General features: G+C 41.0%; 2 protein-coding genes across 2 annotated transcripts; both read left to right on the forward strand.

Moving 5' to 3' along the window:
- The first annotated feature begins 6,606 nt into the window (after positions 1 to 6,606).
- Positions 6,607 to 9,225, forward strand: hmx3a (H6 family homeobox 3a). Its single transcript, XM_077582176.1, has 2 exons — positions 6,607 to 7,141; positions 8,107 to 9,225. The coding sequence occupies exons 1-2, from the start codon at positions 6,841 to 6,843 to the stop codon at positions 8,787 to 8,789; spliced, it is 984 nt and encodes a 327-aa protein (XP_077438302.1). The 5' UTR covers positions 6,607 to 6,840; the 3' UTR covers positions 8,790 to 9,225.
- A 4,657-nt stretch (positions 9,226 to 13,882) lies between these two features.
- On the forward strand, positions 13,883 to 18,621 carry hmx2 (H6 family homeobox 2). Its single transcript, XM_077582246.1, has 2 exons — positions 13,883 to 14,358; positions 16,858 to 18,621. The coding sequence occupies exons 1-2, from the start codon at positions 14,037 to 14,039 to the stop codon at positions 17,397 to 17,399; spliced, it is 864 nt and encodes a 287-aa protein (XP_077438372.1). The 5' UTR covers positions 13,883 to 14,036; the 3' UTR covers positions 17,400 to 18,621.
- The last annotated feature ends 4,828 nt before the right edge of the window (positions 18,622 to 23,449 follow it).

Raw genomic sequence — 23,449 nt, forward strand, 5'->3', positions numbered from 1 at the left:
GGGGAGGCGGGCAGGCGGGGGTGGGGGGGTGTGGTGGGGGGCTGCATTGCACCTCCAGGCATGCCGACGCTCTGCAGGCAAAAGAGCACCCGGCCTATTTTATGGCGCCATTTTGCCAGCCAGCCATCAGCCGGCCTTGCCTTCCTTCCCTCGCAAAAAAAAAAAAAAAAATCGAAGCATAATCAAGGTGTATGTTTAGAAAATTTATTGTTATAATTCCCCCCCATAATCTCTTCCATTTTCCTGCTGCCGCCGCCACATAGATCATCATCTAGAAAGAGAGAATGGCTCGCAGTTTAAAATTTATCGCTCTTTGATTCTCAATTATACGTGTTTATGGCTTCATCTGTCTTGGCTGACTTCAACCTTTTCCATTATGGCGGAATATTATTTGTACAGAATCCATTAAATTCACAAGGCGCGCCTCTAATGGCGGGGCAGCGGCGATTTGTAGCGGGAAAAGTTTCGGAAAGGTTGTCTTGGGCGACTGTGGCGCTGTTATGACACCAGAAATTGCTTTATTGATGGAGCGCTCCGGCGTTGGGCCCGTTTGACCGTTTGGTGATTAGGTCTCAGTCCAGTGCTGATCAGGATTTGATTTGGGCTTGTTTGTTGGTGACGAACGAAAGAAAGAAAGAAAAGTTGAGCAGGATTCTCAATTTATTCTCAGAATTCTGATTTTAAAGTGAGAATTCAGACTTTAATCTCAGAATTCTGACTTTAAAGTGAGAATTCTGAGAATAAATTGAGAATTTTAAGGTGAGAATCCTGACTTTAATCCCAGAATTCTGATTTAAATCTCAGAATTCTGACTTTAATCTCAGAATTCTGACTTTAAAGTGAGAATTCTGACTTTAATCTCAGAATTCAAACTTTAAAGTTAGAATTCTGAGAATAAATTGAGAACTTTAAAGTGAAAATTCTGACTTTAATCCCAGAATTTTGATTTAAACCTCAGAATTCTGACTTTAATCTCAGAATTCTGATTTTAAAGTGAGAATTATTAGTGCTACTATTATTCTCACTTTAAACTCAGATTTCAGAGAATAAAGTCAGAATCCTGAGATTAAAGTGAGAATTCTAAATTTAAAGTGAGAATTCTCACTTTAAACTCAGAATTCTGACTTTAATCCCAAAATGAGAATTCAAAATTTAAAGTGAGAATTCAAAATTTAAAGTGAGAATTCAAAATTTAAAGTGAGAATTATCACTTTAAACTCAGAATTCTGACTTTAATCCCAAAGTCAGAATTCAAAATTTAAAATGAGAATTCAAAATTTAAAGTGAGAATTCAAAATTTAAAGTGAGAATTCTCACTTTAAACTCAGAATTCTGACTTTAATCCCAAAGTCAGAATTCTCACTTTAAAGTCAGAATCCTGAGATTAAAGTCAGAATGCTGAGATTAAAGTCAGAATTCTGAGAATAAAATCAGAATCCTGCCAAACTTTTATTTCTCTCTCTTCACTGGCCCTAATCCTCTTCCGTAGGCACAAGAACACAAGACGGCGGAAGAAGCTTAAAGAAGCAAGGCTGATTTTGAAAGTGGATGTTGAGAACTTTTTGACACCACACCAGAGCCAGTTCCACACAGCTACGTGCCAAGTTGAAAGTCGAAAAGTAGTTTCCTTTTGACTGCTGAATGTGTTGCTTCTTCCCAACAATAAATCCACTGTGAAAACTGGAGCAAAACACACATACAAACATTAGCATAAAACACACAAAAAAAGATAAACCCTTTCAGAAATTTTCCATTAACCTGTCCAACTCAGTTGTGTTTTTTTTAAATTATTTTTGAAAGGGGAAGTAAAAGCTAAATTCGTGTCGTTGCGTAAGTGTGCACACCCTCTCATAGCTGGGGGTGTGGTTATGTTCAGAATTGGCCAATCACATTCAACTTTTTGTTAAATGAGCGCCATCTCACACCCGTCACCATTCTAAGTGCTTCTGATTAACCACAAAAGGATTTTCCGATGTTCTAGTAGGCTTTTCCGGACCGTATTTTTCATTTTTCTTTTTTTGCATGCTTGCTTTCTGGCAGAAACCTAAGAGTTTTTGAGCAACCACTGACTGCAAGTTAACACTATTCATAATTCCCTGTCCGACAATTGAATTTGTACTTTTGTTTTTGTTTTGAGAGAGGAAGTAAAAACTAAAATAATGTGGTTGCATAAGTGTGCACACCCTCTCATAACTGGGATGCGGCTATATCAACCTTTTGTGAAATGGGAGACAAGACACACCCGCCACCATTTTAAGTGCCTTTGATTAACCCCCAAATAATTTCCAGACTTTCTAGTAGGCTTTCCTGGCTTTTTTTGTGTGTGCTTTCTAACAGAAGGTTAAGAGTTTGTGTTAACACTGACTGCACTTTTGTGCAATTCGTAATTCCCACTAAATTGGCTAAGGCCTCAATTCTACCTGGGATAAAAAGAGAGAATCCCTGAACTCCGATTTTCATGCAAAACCAAAAGGAGTTAATTGACATCATGCTGACTTCTTTACACAGTAAATTAGGTGAGGCAGTGTCTCTGCTGGTGTGCTTCATTTTTCAACTGCTTCAAGACATGATCAAGTCAACACTATCTATCAGATGATCAATTAATCAATTAGTCCTGGTTAAAATCCAACAGGCGACAGAGAACGCTATTTAAAGACAACCCTTTTGCACATATGTGCCTCATGCCTCGCCACTTAAATCGATGTTTTGCTGCCAGTTTCCACAGGAAGTAACCCGATTTCCTGCAATCAAGCTGAAGCGTTTCAGCCCTACAACACATCGAGGTCCTTCGACTGGCCGTGGCGAGATGCCGAGGTAAAAGCTAATCGGGCCGTAATTCAAGATCCGCTCGGCCACTTGGCGATCGATAGCCGCAAAATCCCAATTAAAGCGCGCCGGGTCAGCGGAGGGCCACCAATTCCTTTACAAGTTAAATGCAATACTTAAATCGAAGCAATCTCGGCGTGGCCTTCACGGGTTTAATGGCTCGTCCCGACAAGAGTGGCCCAGTTAAAAGTGCAAGAAGGACAAAGGGGGCGCGTGGCTTCCTGCGATCGATGTTGCAGACACTGTGGAAGCGGCCATTTTTTTGTCAACTTTACTGATTGTCTGCAATCGCACAAAGACACACAAGCTTGTCTATGATGTGGATGTATTGGTTCAAATAAGCTATCACTATTTGGTAATGTATTTAATAAAACATGTTCTTTGGGAGCTTTGGTTTGCAAACTTTTGAGTCATACATATTTTGATAGATATCTTTTTCATTTTCTGCCTCAAACCATCAGATAACATCATACTGGCTCACCTGCTGCAAGAAAACAACAAAAATGCAAATACAATTTTAAATATAGTTGTAAAATGCATAAAAATATTTGTTTAATTTGATTTCTATTTTAGCATTGTTTTGCACTTTCTTTAAGTCCATTTATGAATTGTGATCATACGAATGAGTGGGTATAAAAAGTCTACACACCCCTGTTCAAATGCTAGAATGGTAGCTGTTGTGATATATATATAATTTGAACCAGCTATAAATAAATGAATCAATAAAATAAAGAAGCAACTGAGATGACGTAATTACACAAATGTGCACGATGAACAAAGAAATCCCTCTGATGCTGCAGAGCTTCTCTGCTGTAATATGTGACTACAAAAATGTCAGCAAAAGCCTACTAGAACATCTTGTGGTAAATCAGAGGTTGTTGAAATGGTGGTGGTGGTGCGGGGAGGGTGGGGGGCTGTTCTGACTCCTTTACGACATAAATTTGAATGTGATTAGTTATTTCAGTCTGAATAGGCTATAGCCACATCTCCATTTATACGTGGGTGTGTGCACTTTTGCAATTTCTAATTTGCCTTTAGAAAAGTTGTTTTGGGGTCACATCAATGGTGAAAAACATTTCGCAATATTGGTTTATACTTTTAATATCACAAAAACCTGGCATTTTCAACAAGGGGTGTGTAGACTTTTTGTAGAAAGATTACACTTCAGATTATATACCAGTTTATTGTACCATGACAATTCTGCTTTAAAACAACTTAAAAAAAATAATAATTTAAACAATGTTTTATTTTCTTTTGGGACACACAAAAAGAATGTGTGTATATTTTTTTCCCCCTCATTATGCATCTGAATAGTTTCTACTCCACTAATACTAAAACTCAACACTGCTATTGTTCCATTCTATGAACATCATACTCTCCGTTTTTTTCCCCCCTCTCAAGCTTTGGGCCACATTTTTTTTTTTCTCCCATCACCCGCAGAAGGAATTCTCACAAGATATCAAAACAAAAATCTATATTTAATATGGGGGCAATTACACAGCGAAGTTGGCTGCACGCGGCCGTTGTCAGCCAAGCGCGTGTTTTTCATCAAACAGGTCATTAGAGCGTGATGGATGTAAACCTATAAAGTATCTAAACTGGAGCTTTTAACAAAGCGCCGGCAACACTATCATTTCTCTAATAGAACCTGCTGACCGTGTCATTCGCCGCTGCCATTTGTCATTTTTTTCCCCCCACCTCTCTGTGAAATAATCAATATCTGGCCGCTTTGAAATAAATAAAATCAAAAGTCACGCTAACCTACCCGAGGAGCAACAAAAATAGACTTATGGAGCTGCAGCCGGAGGGCCGCGTGCTCCACGCCGACGCAAGCGAGCCACTTTCTAATCAATGAGTCTGATAGAGGCCTAAATTATTTAAGACTATTCACATTGTCCACCGGATTTTTTCACTTTTTTTTTTCACTTTTATGTTCAGTGGATTTGTTTGTGCGAAAGTCAAATCGGAATAGCACTTTTGAAAAATAATCGAATTGCCCCCCAATATTATGATTGAGATTTAATATGCAATTATTTTGCCTATATGTATTTTCTTTTTCTTTTATAGCTAATAAGCAAAAAATAATCTGTACTACAATAAATAACACCAGACTTATAATGCATAAAATCACATGTATAATGATATCAAATTGCCTTCCATTACATTGCGATGTCGATTCGAATTCAATTAATTAATTGTTCAGCCCTAATCGGAGCGCTTCAAAAGTTCTATGATTTGGAGTTCAAAAAAATATTTTCATCACTGAAAGTAAAAAAAACAACAACATGAGTTGAAACTATCATGCTCCAAGAGCATTAAAACGAACTGTTTTGCTTTTTATTTACTTTTTTTTTTTTTATTGTTATCAAAGGGCTTATCAAAACAAAGCTCATGGATGTTTGCTCCTCTGAGTATCAGGTTGCTTTCCTGCATAAAATGGTATGTGCAAAAACATCCTGTTTATATTACTATATGACTTTTTTTTTTTTTTTTTTAATTTACAAAAAATATTACATCTAATGATGTCCACGTCTGACGCGTCCTTGCTCACAATTCACAGTTCCTCCTCTTGGCCCACAGAGGGCGCTGTCTCACCGCTCTTCCCCATCCTCCTCGTCCACGGTCAACGTATGGTGTTTTTTTTTTTTTTTTTTTTTTTAACAAGTCAATTAATATCAATGAGCGAATATTCATAGCACATCTACAACGACGAGCCTCAATCCGACGGATGAATTAAGCACATCGATTGGAGTGGAATAAATGACCGTGTAACCTTGGAAGTGGCCCTCTCCAGTAAAAAAATAAAAAAATAAAAAAAAATCAATGGATGAGAAATATGAATCTAATCGGCCTTTGGTGCAACACTGTTAAGAGTGGGTGTCCACATGAATAAATTATATTTTATTTTTAGTACCATTTAAACTATTCTAAAGAACATAACCAGCAACGTAATAATTCATTTTCTTTCTTTCTTTTTTTTTTTTTTTTTACCAATCGACTTCAGCAGTTCTAATTAAGTGTCCTTTACCATATTTTCCCACTTATGGTGTTACTTATTGAAAATATTGAGAGCTTGAGTGTATTATCCACTCACAAGCTACAATATATATGGTCATAAAAAAAACGTATTTCCTGACGATTTCTAAAAATGTGTGTGTTATTATACTGTTGTATTTTTCCATACTGAAAGCTGTTTGTAATATTTTGATGACCAAAATATTACAAACCGTTTTCTGTATATTGCAGTGCACTTGTTTAAAAAAAAAGAAGTATATACATGTATAATTTCAAAAAGTATTACGATAAAATATTATATTCTAATATTGTGGTCGGTGCTGCTCCAATTTAACGGTCTCATATAAGGCAACTAAAATATTAGAAACAGTTCTCACTTTTATAACAATATAGCCCAAATAATAAAAATCAACCACGGCCAATCAAATCGATCAAAAATGATCATTATTATTGAAGAAAAAGCACATTTTTTTTCTTCTGTCGTAAGACGGTTGCATGTGTACCTAATGAAGTGTCCCGTGCGAGTGTGCGTTCTAGCTGCAAACCTTCTTCCTTTTTGGCGTTAACAGCCTGCTGCTCATTTGCTGCCTAACGGGACTTTATGAGAGCAATAACAGAGAGGGAGACACGCGCGCGTACGCGCGTGACCGCGCACGCACGCCCCGCAGCCAAACAGGGGAGGATGTCCTCTCTCTCTCTCTCTCTCCCTCTCTCTCTCTCTCCTCCCTCCTCAAAGTCTCTGCCTTAATCCCATTTGCCATTGTGCGAGCGCAATCGCCTGTACTTTCCGCATTTAACTTGTATGACATTTTTATTTGGTCATTAGCATCACGCGCCTGCACAGCGGCTCGCGGTTCGGCGTTCGAGCCCCGGGATGATCCATCTGGCACGCCTGCGCACGCTCCCGCTGCCCCGCCGCCGCCGCCTTGCGTCTCTCTAGTTTCACTTCAAGTCAAGCAAAAGAAAAATAACAACAACAACAACAACAGGTCCGCCGCCATGCCCGAAACCACGCAGGAGGCTCCGGCCAAGGATTCGCCCTTCTTCATCAAGAACCTGCTCAACTGCGACAGCAAGCCGCCCAGCAAGCCCAAACCACCGCCGCTGCCGACGCCGACGCCGCGGGCCGCCCTGGAGGCTGCCGGGGGTTTCTCCCTGTCGCACGTGGCCGACTTCGGCTTCCCTCGCTTCGAGCTGCCCGCGCAGCGCTTCTCTCTGCCCGCACACTACCTGGAGCGCACCTCGGCCTGGTGGTACCCGTACGCCATCAACTCCAACGCGCACATCCACAGAAGTGAAGGTAACAATTAGATGGATGGATGGATGGATATGGATATGGATGCATATGGATGGATATGGATGGATAGATAGATAGATAGATAGATAGATAGATAGATAGATAGATAGATAGATAGATAGATAGATAGATAGATAGATAGATAGATAGATAGATAGATAGATAGATAGATAGATAGAATAAAATGTCAAATTAAGGATGAGGCAGCCTCCACTAAAGTATGAAAACGATGTACCATACTATTAATTTATTTTTATTTTTTTAACGTCGTGCAAACAGCATTATACTTGCAAACAAAAAATATTTTGTATAATTTAGGTTGACTTGAGGTTAAATGAAGGCAATTGGACTGTATTTGTGATTTGTTTTCGTATTTCTCATAAATAAAATAAAAAAAAAACAATGATGCAGCTAGCTAACAATATGTCTAAATTTGGTACAGGTGGTTCATATAAATCTCTTTCCAATGGGGAAAAAAAAGTGTGTTCTAGAAGTCATTTTGAAATTGTAAAGGGACTTTGTAGAGCAGGACATTGCTACTCTGTTATCGCTGCTATAATTTGAATAACAACAACGTTGGATAATGAAGGAGCCTGCAAAATATTTTGTAATAGGCTATGAAAATTCAACATATTTAGGGTGTAGGTTTATGTATATTTAATTTAAGTTTGTTTTGGAGCAAAGTGTATCTGCAAATCCATTTTTGTTCACACGTTTTTTTTAAAAAAAATACATTATTAAACAATTGAATAGAAGTAAATGCAGGTCTTGGGATAGATTTATATTAGTAATCCAACTGCAATAATTCATATATTTTTAATAGTAATCGAACAATATTGCAATATGTGTTTTGGAGGCGAATGTCCTTTTTGTTGATGAAAAATCCATAAAATGGCGTCTTCTATAAAATGTCAAACGTGTTCCTGTTGTCATACTAATCTACCCGCTCCCCCCCCCCCCCCCCGCAGCCGCAGAGAAGATAACAACCAGGGACTCGTCCCCGACGTCGGGCACGGACCGGGACTCCCCGGAACTGCTGCTCAAGTCCGAACCGGAGACCAAAGACGACGACGACGACGACGAACGCGCGGCCAGCAAAAGCGGCGACGAGATCATCCTGGAGGAAAGCGACCCGGAGGAGGCCAAGAAGGACGAAGCGGACGAGTGGAAGAAGCGCGACGGCGGCGGCGGCGGCGGCGACGACGGCGACAAGAAGCCGTGCCGCAAGAAGAAGACCCGCACCGTGTTCTCCCGCAGCCAAGTCTTCCAGCTGGAGTCCACCTTCGACATGAAACGCTACCTGAGCAGCTCGGAGCGCGCCGGCCTGGCCGCCTCGCTGCACCTGACCGAGACGCAGGTGAAGATCTGGTTCCAGAACCGCCGCAACAAGTGGAAGCGGCAGCTGGCCGCCGAGCTGGAGGCGGCCAACCTCAGCCACGCCGCCGCGCAGAGGATCGTGCGCGTGCCCATCCTCTACCACGAGAACTCGGCGGCGGCGGTGGCGGCGGCGGCGGCGGCGGCGGCGGCCGCGGAGGGTGTCGCCGCCGCCCCCAGCGTGCCCGCCAGCCAGCCGCTGCTCACCTTCCCGCATCCGGGTGTCTACTACTCGCACCCCATCGTCACCTCCGTGCCGCTGCTAAGACCCGTGTGAGGGAAAAGACAAAACAAAAAACAAAAAAAAAACTTCCTATTTTTATACTCGATGAAGAAACAAGGAAGAGAAACACTGAAAAGGCCTGCAGGGACCTCTTTTAGGGTTTACATGTGATTCGACAATTCAACCACATTCTTATTACTATTATGATTTTTATTATGATCATCTCAGGAGTCTACCTGCTTACACTGCCTAAAGAGTGTCTATTTTTTTATTTCTATTTTTTTTTTAAATTCTTGTTTACAGTCCGAAACACTGGCTTGTTCATAAAACACTGTTTTTGTTTTGTTACCATTATGTGCAATATCACATTCCAAACAAGAATAATTTGTACATTTGAGTTGATTCGTTGTGACAAAGAGCTCGTGACGGGTGACAATCAAGACACTCTCAACTGTTTACTGTGATTGTTGCTTTGTGTTAGTAGTTTTGACTTTCGATTTGTCTCCGCTGGTGTATAAAGTTATGTAAATGTAGATATTTAATTCACGAGGAGACAGGAGACTTTTTTTTCTTTGTACAGAAAAAAAAAAACATCGATTCTTTTCATATTGTATTGATGAACCACGTGGTGAAATAAATTTGGAGAATATTCCATATATTTTTCGGGGTACATTTCTGCATCGCTTTGCTGCAAGGGGATTTTTTTTTATTTTAATTCCATTCTTTTTTTTTTTTGCAATGCAGGTGGAAAAAAAAAAATTCATTTAGCATAAAAATGGTCCATTCAATTAGATGCGTAATTGCCACCATCTTGTCAAATATAATCGTCTGTAATGGACCATTACTGGGTGCGTGTGAGCGCGCGTGCGTGTATGTGTGTGTTGCACATCTCTTTTGTTGTTTCAGCAAGTACAGGCCTACATTTTTATTTGACTTAAAAAAAAATATATATATACAGTATTTAAACTAGATTGATTATTATTACTGTAGTAATTAAAATAATATTTTGCAGCCTATATAAGCGTTAAAAAAATCTGAAGCACATAAATGTTGAAGTGCATGTACTGTATAACACTTCTAAGTATATAAGAGATGAATTATTGAGCTGCTACTTTGTAACACACACGATCCTACAAGTGTCACCCAACACTTGATGCCATGAAACAGCCAACCAACTCCTTGTGTGTGTGCAATTTAAGAAAAGAATGAAATTCAGGCCCCAAAAAATTATAATGCTATTTATTCCTTTATTCTTTCATTTTATATTTAATTGCATTTCGTATTTTTTTAATACTAGATATCCAATTTTGGATGGATATTTATGATTTCCATTTAGCAGCATATTCTTCTTTTTTTTTTTACAATTACATTAAGACAATTAGGTATTTTAAATGACCATCCAGCCACGCCAAAGAGCCAATTCCCTTTTATTTTAGAAATTCATTTTAGTATTTCCTTTCTATTATTATATTAAACATACAAAAAAAATTATGTTTTAGTTGCAGTATTTATTTTAAAATGATCTGCATTAATGTGTTTCTTTTTATAGATAATTTATAAGAAAACAGTCCTGTCAAGTGACCACATAGAACATTGAGAATTCGCATCTGCTTATTCCGATTTAATCCAAATGAATTTTGCGCGGCCTCTTTAAAATGACATCCGCGCTGGCGTGGAATACTTCAACTCAAGTATTGTCAATTTTGCGTGGACATCTGTAGACGGCAAGCACTATTAATGAGACCACTAATAATGCTCCAAACAATATGCTCCCTCCGATCCTCGCCATCATCATCATCTTCATCATCATCATCGTTATCGACGTGCACCTTTAGCGCGCGCACACGCACGCTTCACGCCACTCCATTACCGCAAATGAATAGATTAGAGATAGAGAGCCCGCATTACTCCCTTCCTATACCCCCCCCCACCCCCACCCCCACCCCCGACCCTTACACACGCGCGCGCAGGACAGCATGTATCGACCGTCCACGTCTGCATGCATGCATGCGTGCACATTGCGGGCGTTAAGTCAGGCCAGCGCGCGCAACTCTGCAGGATGGTGACCTTGATGTTGGGCGCATAAATTGGAAATAAAATTACCACTCGATAATTTCCATTGTCCCCAAAAATAAATCCCATTACATGATTAGACATTTGGGGCTGATTTTAAGCCGTATTGATATATTTTTCTTTTCTTTTTTTAGGTCAGACCAAGTTTTAGTTGCAGAGATGAAGTTGTGCGTAAATTCATTTGTCGCCAATATTTTTGTTCTGAAAATAAAGCTAGTTGAGGCGTTTATATCGAGAATTACAATGAAGCAAATTACATCCGGGGTATCCGAGTCCAGCCTCGACCAGAATGCCAGACGTTTATTTTGGCTCTAAAAAAAAAAAAAAGTGCGTGCGTAATTGCGCACAGAAATCACATCTGATTTCTCGCTTCCGTTCAGCGCGTACTAAGAATCCGTCGGCCACACGCACGCTCCTAGCAAACATATAAGCGCGTGCACGCACGGCCTTGTTTGCAAAGAACTCGCAAGGTGATGGAAGGCGAGCATCCGATTTTCATCAAGGTTCCATTAAGTGAAACATAGGTTGCGAGGCCGTGTCTGATTGGAACGGTTTAAATTTTAATTGTGTTTTTAATTTGACATATAGTTGCCGTGAAGAATGACACCGGCAAGCCGCAGGGTGGGAGGGGGGGAGAGGATGGGGGCGAGGAGGAGGAGGAGGCGTTTGGCGGTCGATTTTCTTAATTTCTCCCCGAGGAATTGATGAGTCTATCAGGGCAGTAGATTGGAAAGCCATTAAAAGTCAATGGTTAGCTTGTTAATTGGAACTTGATGGATAGGAGCTCTCGGATAGGCGGTGCTGATCCAATCTTCCTGACTTTGTGTTTTCCAATAAATTACCCAGTTCATTTCCACACTCACATTACATAAAATGCTGCACCTCCGGGGGTGGGGGTGGGGGGTGGGGGGGGCTCCGCTCGCATTTACAACTCTCTCACAGCCACACATGAGGAAAGGAGGGAAAAAAAGAGGGAAAAAAAGGAGAAAAGAGCAGGGCCCCCTTTCTTTCTTGAATGAAAATCGAAACATAATCAACGTTTATACTTAGAAAATTTATCGATATCATTTTCTCTGGTAATTTCCTGATTCTAGATGCCGGACACGCCATAGATCATAATCCACGAGCGCGTGTTGTTTAATATTTATCGAGGCTTGATTTCCACATCAAAGCGAGCCATAACTTCATCTGACACCCCCCCCCCCCTTCCTTCAAAATAAGGATGCACTTGTTCGCTTGTTGCGATAGGTAAAGAGTGGCCAGAAAGGGGGGGGGGGGGGGTGTTGTTCCGAAAAGTGTGCCCCCACCCCACCCTTGTGAAACATGGACAGCACGAAAGTATACATCCTACCCCGCTATCTTCGTGGTACCTCGCTTTGCTACAATTATTTCAACCTTCATTTCACACTTAGCTCTTAGCTTAATGCTAACATATCATGAAAACGCCACTGATGAGTTCATAATTTGCCGCCATCTTGTGACATCTTTAAGCAATTACGAACCTTTTGGTGCACACTTGCCAATGACTTTCTTTTGGGATTGCTAATTTGCTATGATATGATGTCAAATCTGAATTAGAAGCGTCAATACAGACCCTCTCGCATCACTGCAATCATCTGCAGGTCTTCCCCTGCAACCACCCCCCCCTCGCCCTCCAGCCTGTCCTGATGCATTCAGGCTTCAAGTGAAGGCCGATGACACCGTGATTAAAGGCGGCCATTTGTAATGTGTCTGGGCTTCCCTTAGAAAGAAGTCAAACAGGCATCATGTGGCTACTCCAGCCCTGCAGCTGTCCCGCCGCCGCCACTAACATGCCTGATGATGGGGAGGGGGGAGGAGGGAGGAGGGAGGAGGGAGGGGGGGGGTCACAGCTCACCTCTCCTCCCACCACCGCTAATCAATTAATCAATTAGCCAGCATTCAGCACTCCAAGGCAGATTAGCTTGTTAACGATCAAATGAATGCTTAAATGCTGATAATGAGTCACGTGACACAAACTAGCTCGTGTACCACACATTTTGCAAGTGATTAGTGAAATATGATATACATGAAATTTAACGTGCATACGTACAGGGACCGAGCCCCGCCACTAAAAAGAACATCAACAAGTAATTGGGGGGGGGGGGAAAGTGTATAATTGCTTATCCAGTGGACTTAAAGTTTTAATTTGTCCCTAAAATTGTATGTGCACGTGCCTGCTTACATAATCAGGTTATTGCCTACTGATGACAAAAAAATGATTTTTAGCAAACTACTCATTAAAATGACTTTTCCACACATTTTTATTTGAATTTCCAAGAAATGCGGAAATAAAACTGGGTGAATTTTGAAACATATCGAAAAAATAAATAAAATGCAAATTTTGGCTATGGAAACAGGTTTTGCGAATTACCGCTGACAAGACCGGATACACGTCGCACATTTTGACCGGATATTACGTATGTTTGTAGTCCCAAAGCAATGTTGGAAAATAAAGTAAAGGTATGTCTGGGGGAACGACAAAACATAAATCTTTTTGGAATTAATTAAAGGAGCGAATATGAATTAACAGCAAAGAAACGCTATACGGTTTTATCAAGAATTACAAAAGCAAACTCATAGATGTCATCGCACGGCGCAGCCACTTCCTGGTCTTCTTCTTCTTCTTTTAAATTACTGGTGGATCACATCTCTATGGTGTATACATTCACCAACAGCGGCGGATTCCCCTCTCAATATTCGCAAAAGAACACATGGAAACCGGCAAAAGTCGCATTTTCGCTTTAAAAATTCGGAACAAAGGGATGGAAATTAAAACAATGAGAGAAAAAAATGCAGCACACAAAAACGAAAAGCAATCGAGTTGTGTCACGTTTAGTCGAGGCAAAAAAGTGTCAGCATTGTTTCCTCTCTCTCCGTTTTAAAATGTGCGGGCCAGTATACCGTCATGCCGGGATTGGCCCAGGAGGGGCTTACCTTTATGCAAATGAGCTCCACGCCAGCCTCAGCGCCTCCGAAGAGGAGGAGGAGGAGGACCCGCCAATGCACTCGCGTTCCCCGACGCCGCACGGACAAAAAAACATCTCCAACTCCACTTCAATGTAAAAAAGCCCCTCGCGCTATTACGCGGACAAAAGACGCGCGCGTGTGTATATTTAGTTTTATTTCTTTTCTCCTTGTTGTTTGTCATTATAACGGAATAACGCCACGCAGGAGAGCTCCCAAGTCGATAAGTGTTATGAGGCGACCATGAGTAGCGCAGAAGACAGCGGGAGCAAGGGCTCGACGGGGCCCATTTCCAGCTTCACCATCCGCTCCATCCTGGGCACGCCTGCGTCCGAGGCGGCCCCGACCCCGGCCCCGCACGCGCACCCGCACCCGCACCCGCCGTCGCGCTCCGGTGCCAAGGAGCTCGCCAAGGGACTAGTGGCGGCGCGGAGGAGGACGCTGTCCGTGTCCTCCGAGGAGGAGTGCAGCGGCGGGGAGGACTCGGCGGACTGCTTCTGCTCCGAGCCGGCCCACGGACACGCGCGCGGACAGAACCGGCAACACAACGCCTTCTCGTGCTTAGGTAAATATACACTCGTATTATTCGGTATTTTTTAAAAAGGATTATTATTGTTGATGGTTGCGCCAGCTGTTTCTAATATTTTGGTTATCATTGTGCTGCCACTTGATTAGGTACACCTGCACGATCGAGAAGCGCATTCAAAATGTGTAGGTTAAAATATAATAGTTGTCCGTTTTGATGCTATGAATTCGCTATTATGTTTTATTATTACTAAGCATTTATTCTACATTTTTTTGTCACCTCATTTCGGTGGACAATTTATTAGGGACACCTGCACAATCCAATCAGATACAAGAGCTCTGTGCATGCATTTACACACATAATGCTTGCTTTTAATGCTATTCACTAATATTTAATTACTACGGATAATTATTTATAGTAGTTTGGTCACTTTATTTAGCTGCAATAGGTAGCCGTGCAATATAAGCACCAAGAAGAAAACTGTAGCTATCAGAAAATGTGTATTTACAAACATGTACAATAATGCTCACCTTGGATGCTATATTTCATCTTTTTTTTTTTTTTTTAATGATTAATATTTTTGCTCACCTTATTTAGCTTCATAATGACAGTATTGGGGACCATTTTAAAATCCGATGTTCAATGCTGATATTAATTCAATATATTTCATTTTTGGTTATTATAGTGTTTTAGCTCACTTTATGGTGCATGGTGACATTTTATTAGGCATAGCAATATATAACGTAATCTAACAGTGAAATAGGTAAGGTAATGCCAGCAATTGTAAATTCTAATATTTTGGTCACTTAAACTGAGGATACGAACTGCACAATCTAATAAAGAAAATGATTACAATAATATGTAGCATGTAAATTGTTATACTTAACTTCAAATAATCATGCACCCGGAATGCTGTTACAATTAATGCTTCCGTGTTTGTTTATTTTTATTGACTGACATTGTAGTTATTATTATTATGAGCTCCATTAAATTGTTTGCGCTGACTTAAAACCGGGCAAATTATTTTCCTTGTACATATATATAATTAAATCCAAGTAAAACATGTCAGGTTTTTAATTACATTGGGCTCTAATTGAATTTTATGGGTGACGCTCGTGCAGCCCTTGTTTCATCCTCGCCCTCATCGCAGCGCCGGTGAAAATAATGAGTTGCACTCGGTTGCTCTTATTTCAAATGTGATTGAGGCGGCTAATTGATGGGACGTGTTTGCTGCGCGCGTCGTCAATTGGGCGTTAAATGGCGCGCAGAGTGTGAGTGTGTGTGTGTGTGTGTGTGAAAGCGTGTGTGAGGGCAGATTAACACTGACAGGTTGAGAATTGTTGATTTTAAAAAAAGGATGGGGGTGGCAGGTGGGGGGGGGGGGGGGTGTCACATTGGCTTTAGCGCAAGAGAGCACACTCACTCACTCACTTCTAGCAAGTTCAAGCAATTACGCGTAAAATGACGCTAATGATCGTCGTGCGTAAAAAGGCTCGTTGATAACACGAAAGCACGCTTGGTGGTCCCGTTAACACGTGTTGAGAATTGTTGAATTAAACAAACAAACAAACGATTTAGTGCAAGAGAGTTGAAAGTTCCAGTGGCGTCACTGGATTTGTCTTCATGGCTTTTACTTTGAATGTACAGTGAAAACAGGAATTCAATTTTTTCTTTTTCTTTCTATTATCTGCATAAATGTTTTCTTTCGCTATTATAAACAGCTCTGCAAAAATAGCAAACAAACAAAATAAAGCGGACCTAAAAATCAAAAAGGACTTTGGGGCCATTCATAGAGACGTTGCCAGAAAATGACAAATTCGGTGGCATCAAGTGATCATTTTGCAATGGCAACTCATTTTTTTCCCCCCACCTGCAATTTTCTTTCTAGGAATTGTGTGTAAACGCTCAGAAGCGGAAATTAAATGTGAAATTAGAGAAATGTAGAATGCAAAACTTGGTGTTTGAATCTGTGAAGATATGTCGAAGTAATTAATAATTATCCCTCCAGATTGGCCTTTTTTATTTTATTTTAAATTTTACTTACAAAGTGTGTCAGAAAAGTTCCAGGTGTGGTGTCCCATAAGATATATTTCAAATCCAAATGTTGACTTTCCCAGCTTTCTTGAACTCCTGTGAGAATTCTCCCATGATCCTTTGCAGCTCAGTCATCCAACCATCTCGACGTTGTCCACGTCTTCAAAACGGGTTCCGTTGATGACCCACTTGAGCTTGAGAAAGAAATACCAAGGAGCCATGACGGTTTGAGGAGGGAGATCGCTCTCGTCAGATGCTTATGGCATTGAAAAAAAAAAAAAAAAAATGCTGCAGGATGTCTTTGTAGACGTGCTTGTTGCTCATTTGGCCCACAAGAGGAAATGTTTGGTTTTGAAATATAGTTTGCAATGCCAGTCCTGGAACTTTCCTGACACATCATTCTGACAGTATTCAATCAACATCCATCCCTCCCAGGAGACTTTCCATTTGAATGAATCTACAAGGCGTGTTAGTAACCCTAATATACGTTTGGTGGTCCCACAGGTCCCGCCAAGGGGCTCCTGTCCACCGACGAGGGTCTGACGAGGCGGCCGCCCCTCCTGCACGACTACAACAAGGACGAGGAGCAAGAACGAGCCCTGCTGTCCCCGCTGTCGGAAGAGCGGCAGTCGGACGCCTCCGACAAGCACCTGCAGGGCTCTTCGGCAAAGAAGAAGACGCGCACCGTGTTCTCGCGCAGCCAGGTGTACCAGCTGGAGTCCACGTTCGACATGAAGCGCTACCTGAGCAGCTCGGAGCGCGCCTGCCTGGCCTCCAGCCTGCAGCTGACCGAGACGCAGGTCAAGACGTGGTTTCAGAACCGCAGGAACAAATGGAAGCGGCAGCTGTCGGCCGAGCTGGAGGCGGCCAACATGGCGCACGCCTCGGCGCAGACTCTGGTGGGCATGCCGCTGGTTTTCCGGGAGAACTCCTTGCTGCGCGTCCCCGTGCCGCGCTCCATCGCCTTCCCCACGCCGCTCTACTACCCCGGGAGCAATCTACCCGCTTTGCCTTTATACAACTTGTACAATAAGGTCGACTACTGATATGGACGCACACCTTGTTGTTCAGATAGCCCTGCGGGGGTGTCCAAACTTTTTCCTCCGATGGCCACTTTGACATTAATTTATTTAATTTGTGTTGTAAAATGTTACATTGCAGCTTTATGTTAAAGGTGATGAGACCCGCCCAATTTTTTTGGGGGGGGGGGGGGCAGAGGCCCTGTAATCCCACGAGAAAATAACCACACCTGCAATGAGCAGATTTTCACATTCCAAAGAAAAACAAGAACAATCTGTACTAACATGACAGTTTTTTTTAAAGCAGTGTTTACTTAAGAATCATTAATATTAACAAATTTGACCTTGACATGGAGAAAAAAAGCACATTTTTGTTTCTGAAACGGAACTACAGATAATAACCGCATTTACGAGTTTTTTGAGAAATGAGCCACCGTTTGTTGTTGATTTTCGAGACACAAGCACTGTATGGTGGCAGTGACTCAACTCACCTCAACTCCACAACAATCATCATTTTTTTTTGATCGAATTAGTAAATCGTTTTCCGAAAAAGAGGCTTTCTACAGTTGAAGTTTACTTGTCAAACCAAACAAAGTAGATTACGTGTATTTAAAACAATGATGTTGCTTTGCCTAGCTTAATGCTAACATATAATGCAAAATGCTAAGGGCGGGCTAACAAACAGCATCGAATGTCACAGTAGTATAACCCTTGAGGCGATGGATAAGTGAAAACAAATGATACTACAGTATTATAGATACTATTATAGAGTACCATTTTCCTGAAAAAAAAAAACACGTAAAAATTATTTTGTCAGTTTTATAGGGTTGGCTGGAACGAATTAATGACATTTCCATGCATTTCAATGGGGAAATATGATTTGTGATACAAGACTTTTGAGTGTCAAGGCTGAAAACATTTTGTTACTGTTTTAGTTGCAAAATGTTTTTTTGTGTGCGTCTTAACTGGAAAACCTCCATATCAAACCAATTTATTGGACGTAGTCATCATAATAGTTGGATGTGGCTTTTCCTCCTTTTGTCAAACATCATCACCTTGTATTTTATTTAGATGACATTACAGGGCCGTCTCAAATAATATTTTATTTTTTAATATTGTGCTGCATGATGTAAAAAAAAAAAAATGGATGCAAATGTTTCCAGGGCCGCAGTTTGGACACCCCCGCCATAGCCTGTGTAGTGATTGTATGAGGACGGGAGGCATTCATATGCAGTAAGTCTCATGAGAAGGCGACCAAGCTTCCCTATATGTATGAAATACACCATGTGTATTATTCATTCTAATCATTTTCTATCTTTTATTTTTATTTGAACTCCCTCCCACCAGTTTAGGCTTCATATCACACTAAAATAAAGTTGATTTAATTCCTTCTCAATATATTATTTTTAACAATTAAAAACGCAATTCTTCCATTTACGGAACACAAATGTCATCGTTTTTATTGTCATTTAGCGCTCCGGGAATAACCTCATTCAATAAATTTTCTATTTCAGTCCAAATTGGGTGCATTTGTTTTGTGTCAAGTGCGTTTTTGGAAACATTTTTGAAAGACTTTAAAGCTTTAACGTTGGAAAAAATAAAATTTGTCTTGCAGGAACAGCCGTTCGCTGAAAGGGATACTTGACTCATTGAGTCCTTTTCAGCAGTAAAATGTTCATATTTTGTCCAGAATGAATTCACTTTACAAGCTAAATTTTCCACATGCCATTGACTGAAGATGACATCACCTGTGCTGAGGAAGGTAACGGACCAATCATGGCTCAGTTTGCTGACCTAACCCAGAAAACAGGTGAGCTATGATTGGTCGTTACCTACTTCCTCAGCACATCTTCAGTCGACAACAAGTGGAAAAACTAGTTTTTAAAGTTATTATTTGTAAATGAAAAATAATGAAATTATCAAATTAATTCTGGACAAAATATGAACTTTTTACCCGCTGAAAATGGCTCAATGAGTCAAGTATCCCTTTAAGTTCGATGAGCTAGTGGTTAGCACGTCTGCCCCACACTTTGGAGTTCCGGGTTCAAATCTTGGTCCCCCACATTCCAAAAACATGCACGTTGATTGCTAACTGACAAAACTCCACACTGGAAGACCAGAGTCAAGATTCAAACCCAGAACCGTTTGACTGTGAGGCCCGTTGTTTAAATGATGTCAGCTAGCTACTTTACTTTATATGTTAAAACTTGACATTAAATATAGTGTGTTGATTTACGCCCTTTTTAAAGCCCGGCATCCTTTTACAACACACACGCACACTTAAATGCCTTGTGCTTGATGGGAAGTGATAAAAGTCACTTTCCTTGGGTGTCACCTCATGTACAGTACAAAGGAGGCACACACACTGCACTAGCTAATGGCTACATTACGCACGTTAGCCAATCAGGATCATAGCCAAGCTCCAGTGGCCTCGCAGATGACACCTGACCCAGTCGGGGAAGCAGCACACGCCTTGTGTTTCCGGTTAAAAGGCGAGAGAGCGGAAGTGATTTATGACCAACGGCCGACAAGACGAGAAGAGATGAATTTGTGACACATGTTAGGGAGGGCGAGGAAGGGAGCTTATGAAAAGTAGGTTTGCTTGAATGAAGCTGTTTACGAGCTTCCAAAGTGGTCGTTATGTCATCAGCCGTGACGAGACCAAATCTGCATGAGCCGACCTGACCGGTTTGATTTACGGCAACGCACACGTGTGTGGAGATGCAATGACAGAATGCAAGGCCCACTACCCCCCCCCCCCCCCCACACACACACACACACACATCCCCAAAAAGATGAATAGGTGGAGGTGCCACATTTTAATAGCGGTTGCCATGAAAATGATTTGAAGTGGTTTAAAGTGCAAAGAGACAGCCGGACGTGGCGTGCGGATGAAGATTTGTCGAGATGACGCGTTGTGCCTTTTTACATTCGAGCGCAAGTCACGCGGGCGTGTAATTTATGATGGGGGTAATGGGAACTGTGGGAGGAAGACGGAGAGCCCGGGCGGCCTCGCTCTGGACAAAATATTAGGTACGCCTGTGCTATCTAATAACTTTCGTCTTCTGTCCTCATGGAGGCTGGGGCTAAAGAGACATTCATAATCACTTTAAATAAGGTAATGCCTGAAAAATTAAATAAATATTCAGCATTCTAAGCTTAATTACAAACATTTTTATAATTTTTTTGTGAAGGAACACCTTCGTAAACCGAGGATCACATTGAGTGCAGTTACATTTTCACAATACATTTTTCAATGCATGTATAAAAGATCCGCTATCCTATAACAACAAGGAGTTTGAAGCAAGCAAACCATAAAATAACCACATATGAATGGGTCAATGTTTCAATTGCAAAAGGCTCATACAATTTATCATTCAAAGCACAAAACTGCTGAAAAACAAAAATCAACTCACTTTTTAGATTGAAGTAGGCCGGCTATGGTTGCCCTGCATATCCATATCTGCAAAAAAATATTTGATTATAAATAAAATAAAATAAAATAAAATAAAATAAAATAAAATAAAATAAAATAAAATAAAATAAAATAAAATAAAATAAAATAAAATAAAATAAAATAAAATAAAATAAAATAAAAATAGGGGCCAATCAGAGTCTGGTCAGGGGTTGCATGCGGCCCGCAGGCCACCAGATTCCCATCCCTGGCATATATTCTTTATTTTTTCAGTACAGTGCTGTCTTTCACTGCCCCTTGGTGGCCATGAAAGGCACATCAGGTGAAGGTTGGAACGGATTAAAGGCATTTCTATTCTTTTCAATGGGAAAACGTGATTTGCGGGAGTGTTTTTGTGGTCACAGAACAAAATTAATCTCATGTCAACACTGTCTTGTACTTGTGACTTTACAATTGTGTTGGCATAGGTTAGGGATAGCTCATTCTAACTTCAATTGATAGAAGTTCACAAAAAGAACTCGCTCATGAATCATGGACTCCCTTTTCAACTTGCACAATCCGTCATTACAAAGTGAATATACATGCAGTATAGAAGCATGCACTCTGCAAATAAGCAAGAGCAGAGCTGAGCCAATCATTCGAAAGAACCGAGAAAGCAAACTTAAGCGTTCTAATGCTACGGGCCCTGAAACTCAATTTAGCAATTTGCAGGAAGACAAGATGGCAGGAAACAAGGCAATTTGCCACATGTGCAGCGTGCGGCCGAGCCTCCTGAGAGGTCATTATCCCCCCCCCCCCCTGTGAGAAGGAAAAAAAAGAAAAAGAATGCCACGCCATATTAAGACGCGGCCACATCAGAACGAGGGAGACAGCCTCATTAGGAGTAATTAGAAAGATCATTTAACTAAACGAGCAAATAATGTCCAGGATATTGAAGAAGCCTCGTGCACTTCTGCCGACCACTGCCACGGCCATTACAAAAATTGTAGGTCCTTAATAGAATAATGACATGCTTAATCTTAGGAGAGAGTCTTGGCGAGAGTGTGGTGTGCAAAAACAACTGTTGCTGGGGCCCTCTGTCCTCAGCGTGGTCTCGCTCTTGAGTGCAGCGGCAGAAGGCCTTCCAGATAATCCCCCTATTATCCTTAGAAATACAAAATGGAGAGCCCAAAATTGTATCTCACATCCATTATTGTGTCAAAGGTAATGCTAATGGACTTATCGGGCCAGTAATAGCCCTCGCTTCTAGCGTCGCCTCTAAATAGTCAGATGCATATTGGACGGGCGAGGGCCACTTTAAAAATGGTCCGTTCAAGAAATGTTCGCTACTTTAACAATGAGGCCCCCGCGTGCATTTTTGCCCATTAAACCGCAGATTCAGATTTCTGGTTCAATATTGTTCTCGGAGGGTTTAACGAGGTGACGGGAACACTTTGCTTGTGAGCGTTGTGTGCGGGGAAATCGAAAAAATGTTGATATACTACTCTTTTTTGCAGCAACGTGAAATGTTTCTCATTTTTTCTGTGTGTGTGCGTATATATATATATATATATATATACTGTATATATTAACTCATTCACTGCCATCGACAGCTAAAGACGTCAATTTTTGCAAGCCCACTGTGGCTCACTGGGTAGTGCTGCGGCACTTTGACCTGACAAAAGGCGAGGGTTCAAAAGACATAATTTTTTGGGGACTGGAGGTAAATGATAAACTGTATATATACCATAAAATATGATCCCAAAACTGTTTACACTAAACCCGTTTATCATGGGGGATATTTTACAAACTACCTGTGATAGGTGTAAATCATTACCATTAAAACACATTTTTGAAAGTACTCCTTAGCAACACATTCATTTTCACTTGTTTTCCAAATGTGGCCTCGCATGCTTGCTTCAAACTGTTTGTCTCTCCCAGTTAACGTTGACTTTAAAACGGACACATAAAAGAAAATGAAACTTTGCGTATTTAATCACCCAAACCATGTCATTTTGTCGCAAGTCTGTTAGCTTAATGCTATCATATAATGCGAAATGCCATAGACGTGCTTATAGGAGTTAGCTTAGATATTATGGTAATTTAAAAAGTTCAAAAAAATTGCTACTTTAACACACACAAAGCAGCATGCAATACTCACAGGCATAAATTCTCTCTTCTCTGTGGGAATGACTATTACTGGAGTTTAGTTGGGGACCTCTGCCTCTTCTTCTTGCTTTTAATTACGCTGCATATTTTACAGTAAAACACAACATTGCAGCATAAAGTGGTAACACACAGAAGATGAACAACTCTAAATTCAGAGTGCAGACTCTACGTAGCTTCCACAAACAACCCAGGCTGGAATTAGCTCAACATACCTCCTTGACACCAATTCCCATTTTGACAGGGCTTCTTAAGGCGTTTCAGAAAGCGCACAAAAAAACATGAATTGGTAATATGAGAGTATTACTGGAGCTAATAGCTTGCCAAGAGCAATGACATAACCACATTTGCTGCCCTGCATGTGCCTGCTAGCTGCCCATTCATGTTCTACAGAAGCAAACACAATTTCCCTTCAGCTCCTTAATTCCCAGTTGATATAAAACAGAATGGTGAAGAATCTACTTTTTAAACAATAATCCATAAATAGAGGAGCTGGGATGACAAGCCCTCCCTCGAC

Source organism: Vanacampus margaritifer, chromosome 12, assembly GCF_051991255.1.
Source record: "Vanacampus margaritifer isolate UIUO_Vmar chromosome 12, RoL_Vmar_1.0, whole genome shotgun sequence".
Taxonomy (NCBI): domain Eukaryota; kingdom Metazoa; phylum Chordata; class Actinopteri; order Syngnathiformes; family Syngnathidae; genus Vanacampus; species Vanacampus margaritifer.

Bases quoted from the DNA above. Each gene is read 5' to 3' on its own strand.
- hmx3a (XM_077582176.1), top strand. From the start codon at position 6,841: ATGCCCGAAACCACGCAGGAGGCTCCGGCCAAGGATTCGCCCTTCTTC. The intron at 7,142-8,106 runs GTAACAATTAGA...CCCCCCCCGCAG, and splicing joins GCACATCCACAGAAGTGAAG to CCGCAGAGAAGATAACAACC.
- hmx2 (XM_077582246.1), top strand. From the start codon at position 14,037: ATGAGTAGCGCAGAAGACAGCGGGAGCAAGGGCTCGACGGGGCCCATT. The intron at 14,359-16,857 runs GTAAATATACAC...GTGGTCCCACAG, and splicing joins CAACGCCTTCTCGTGCTTAG to GTCCCGCCAAGGGGCTCCTG.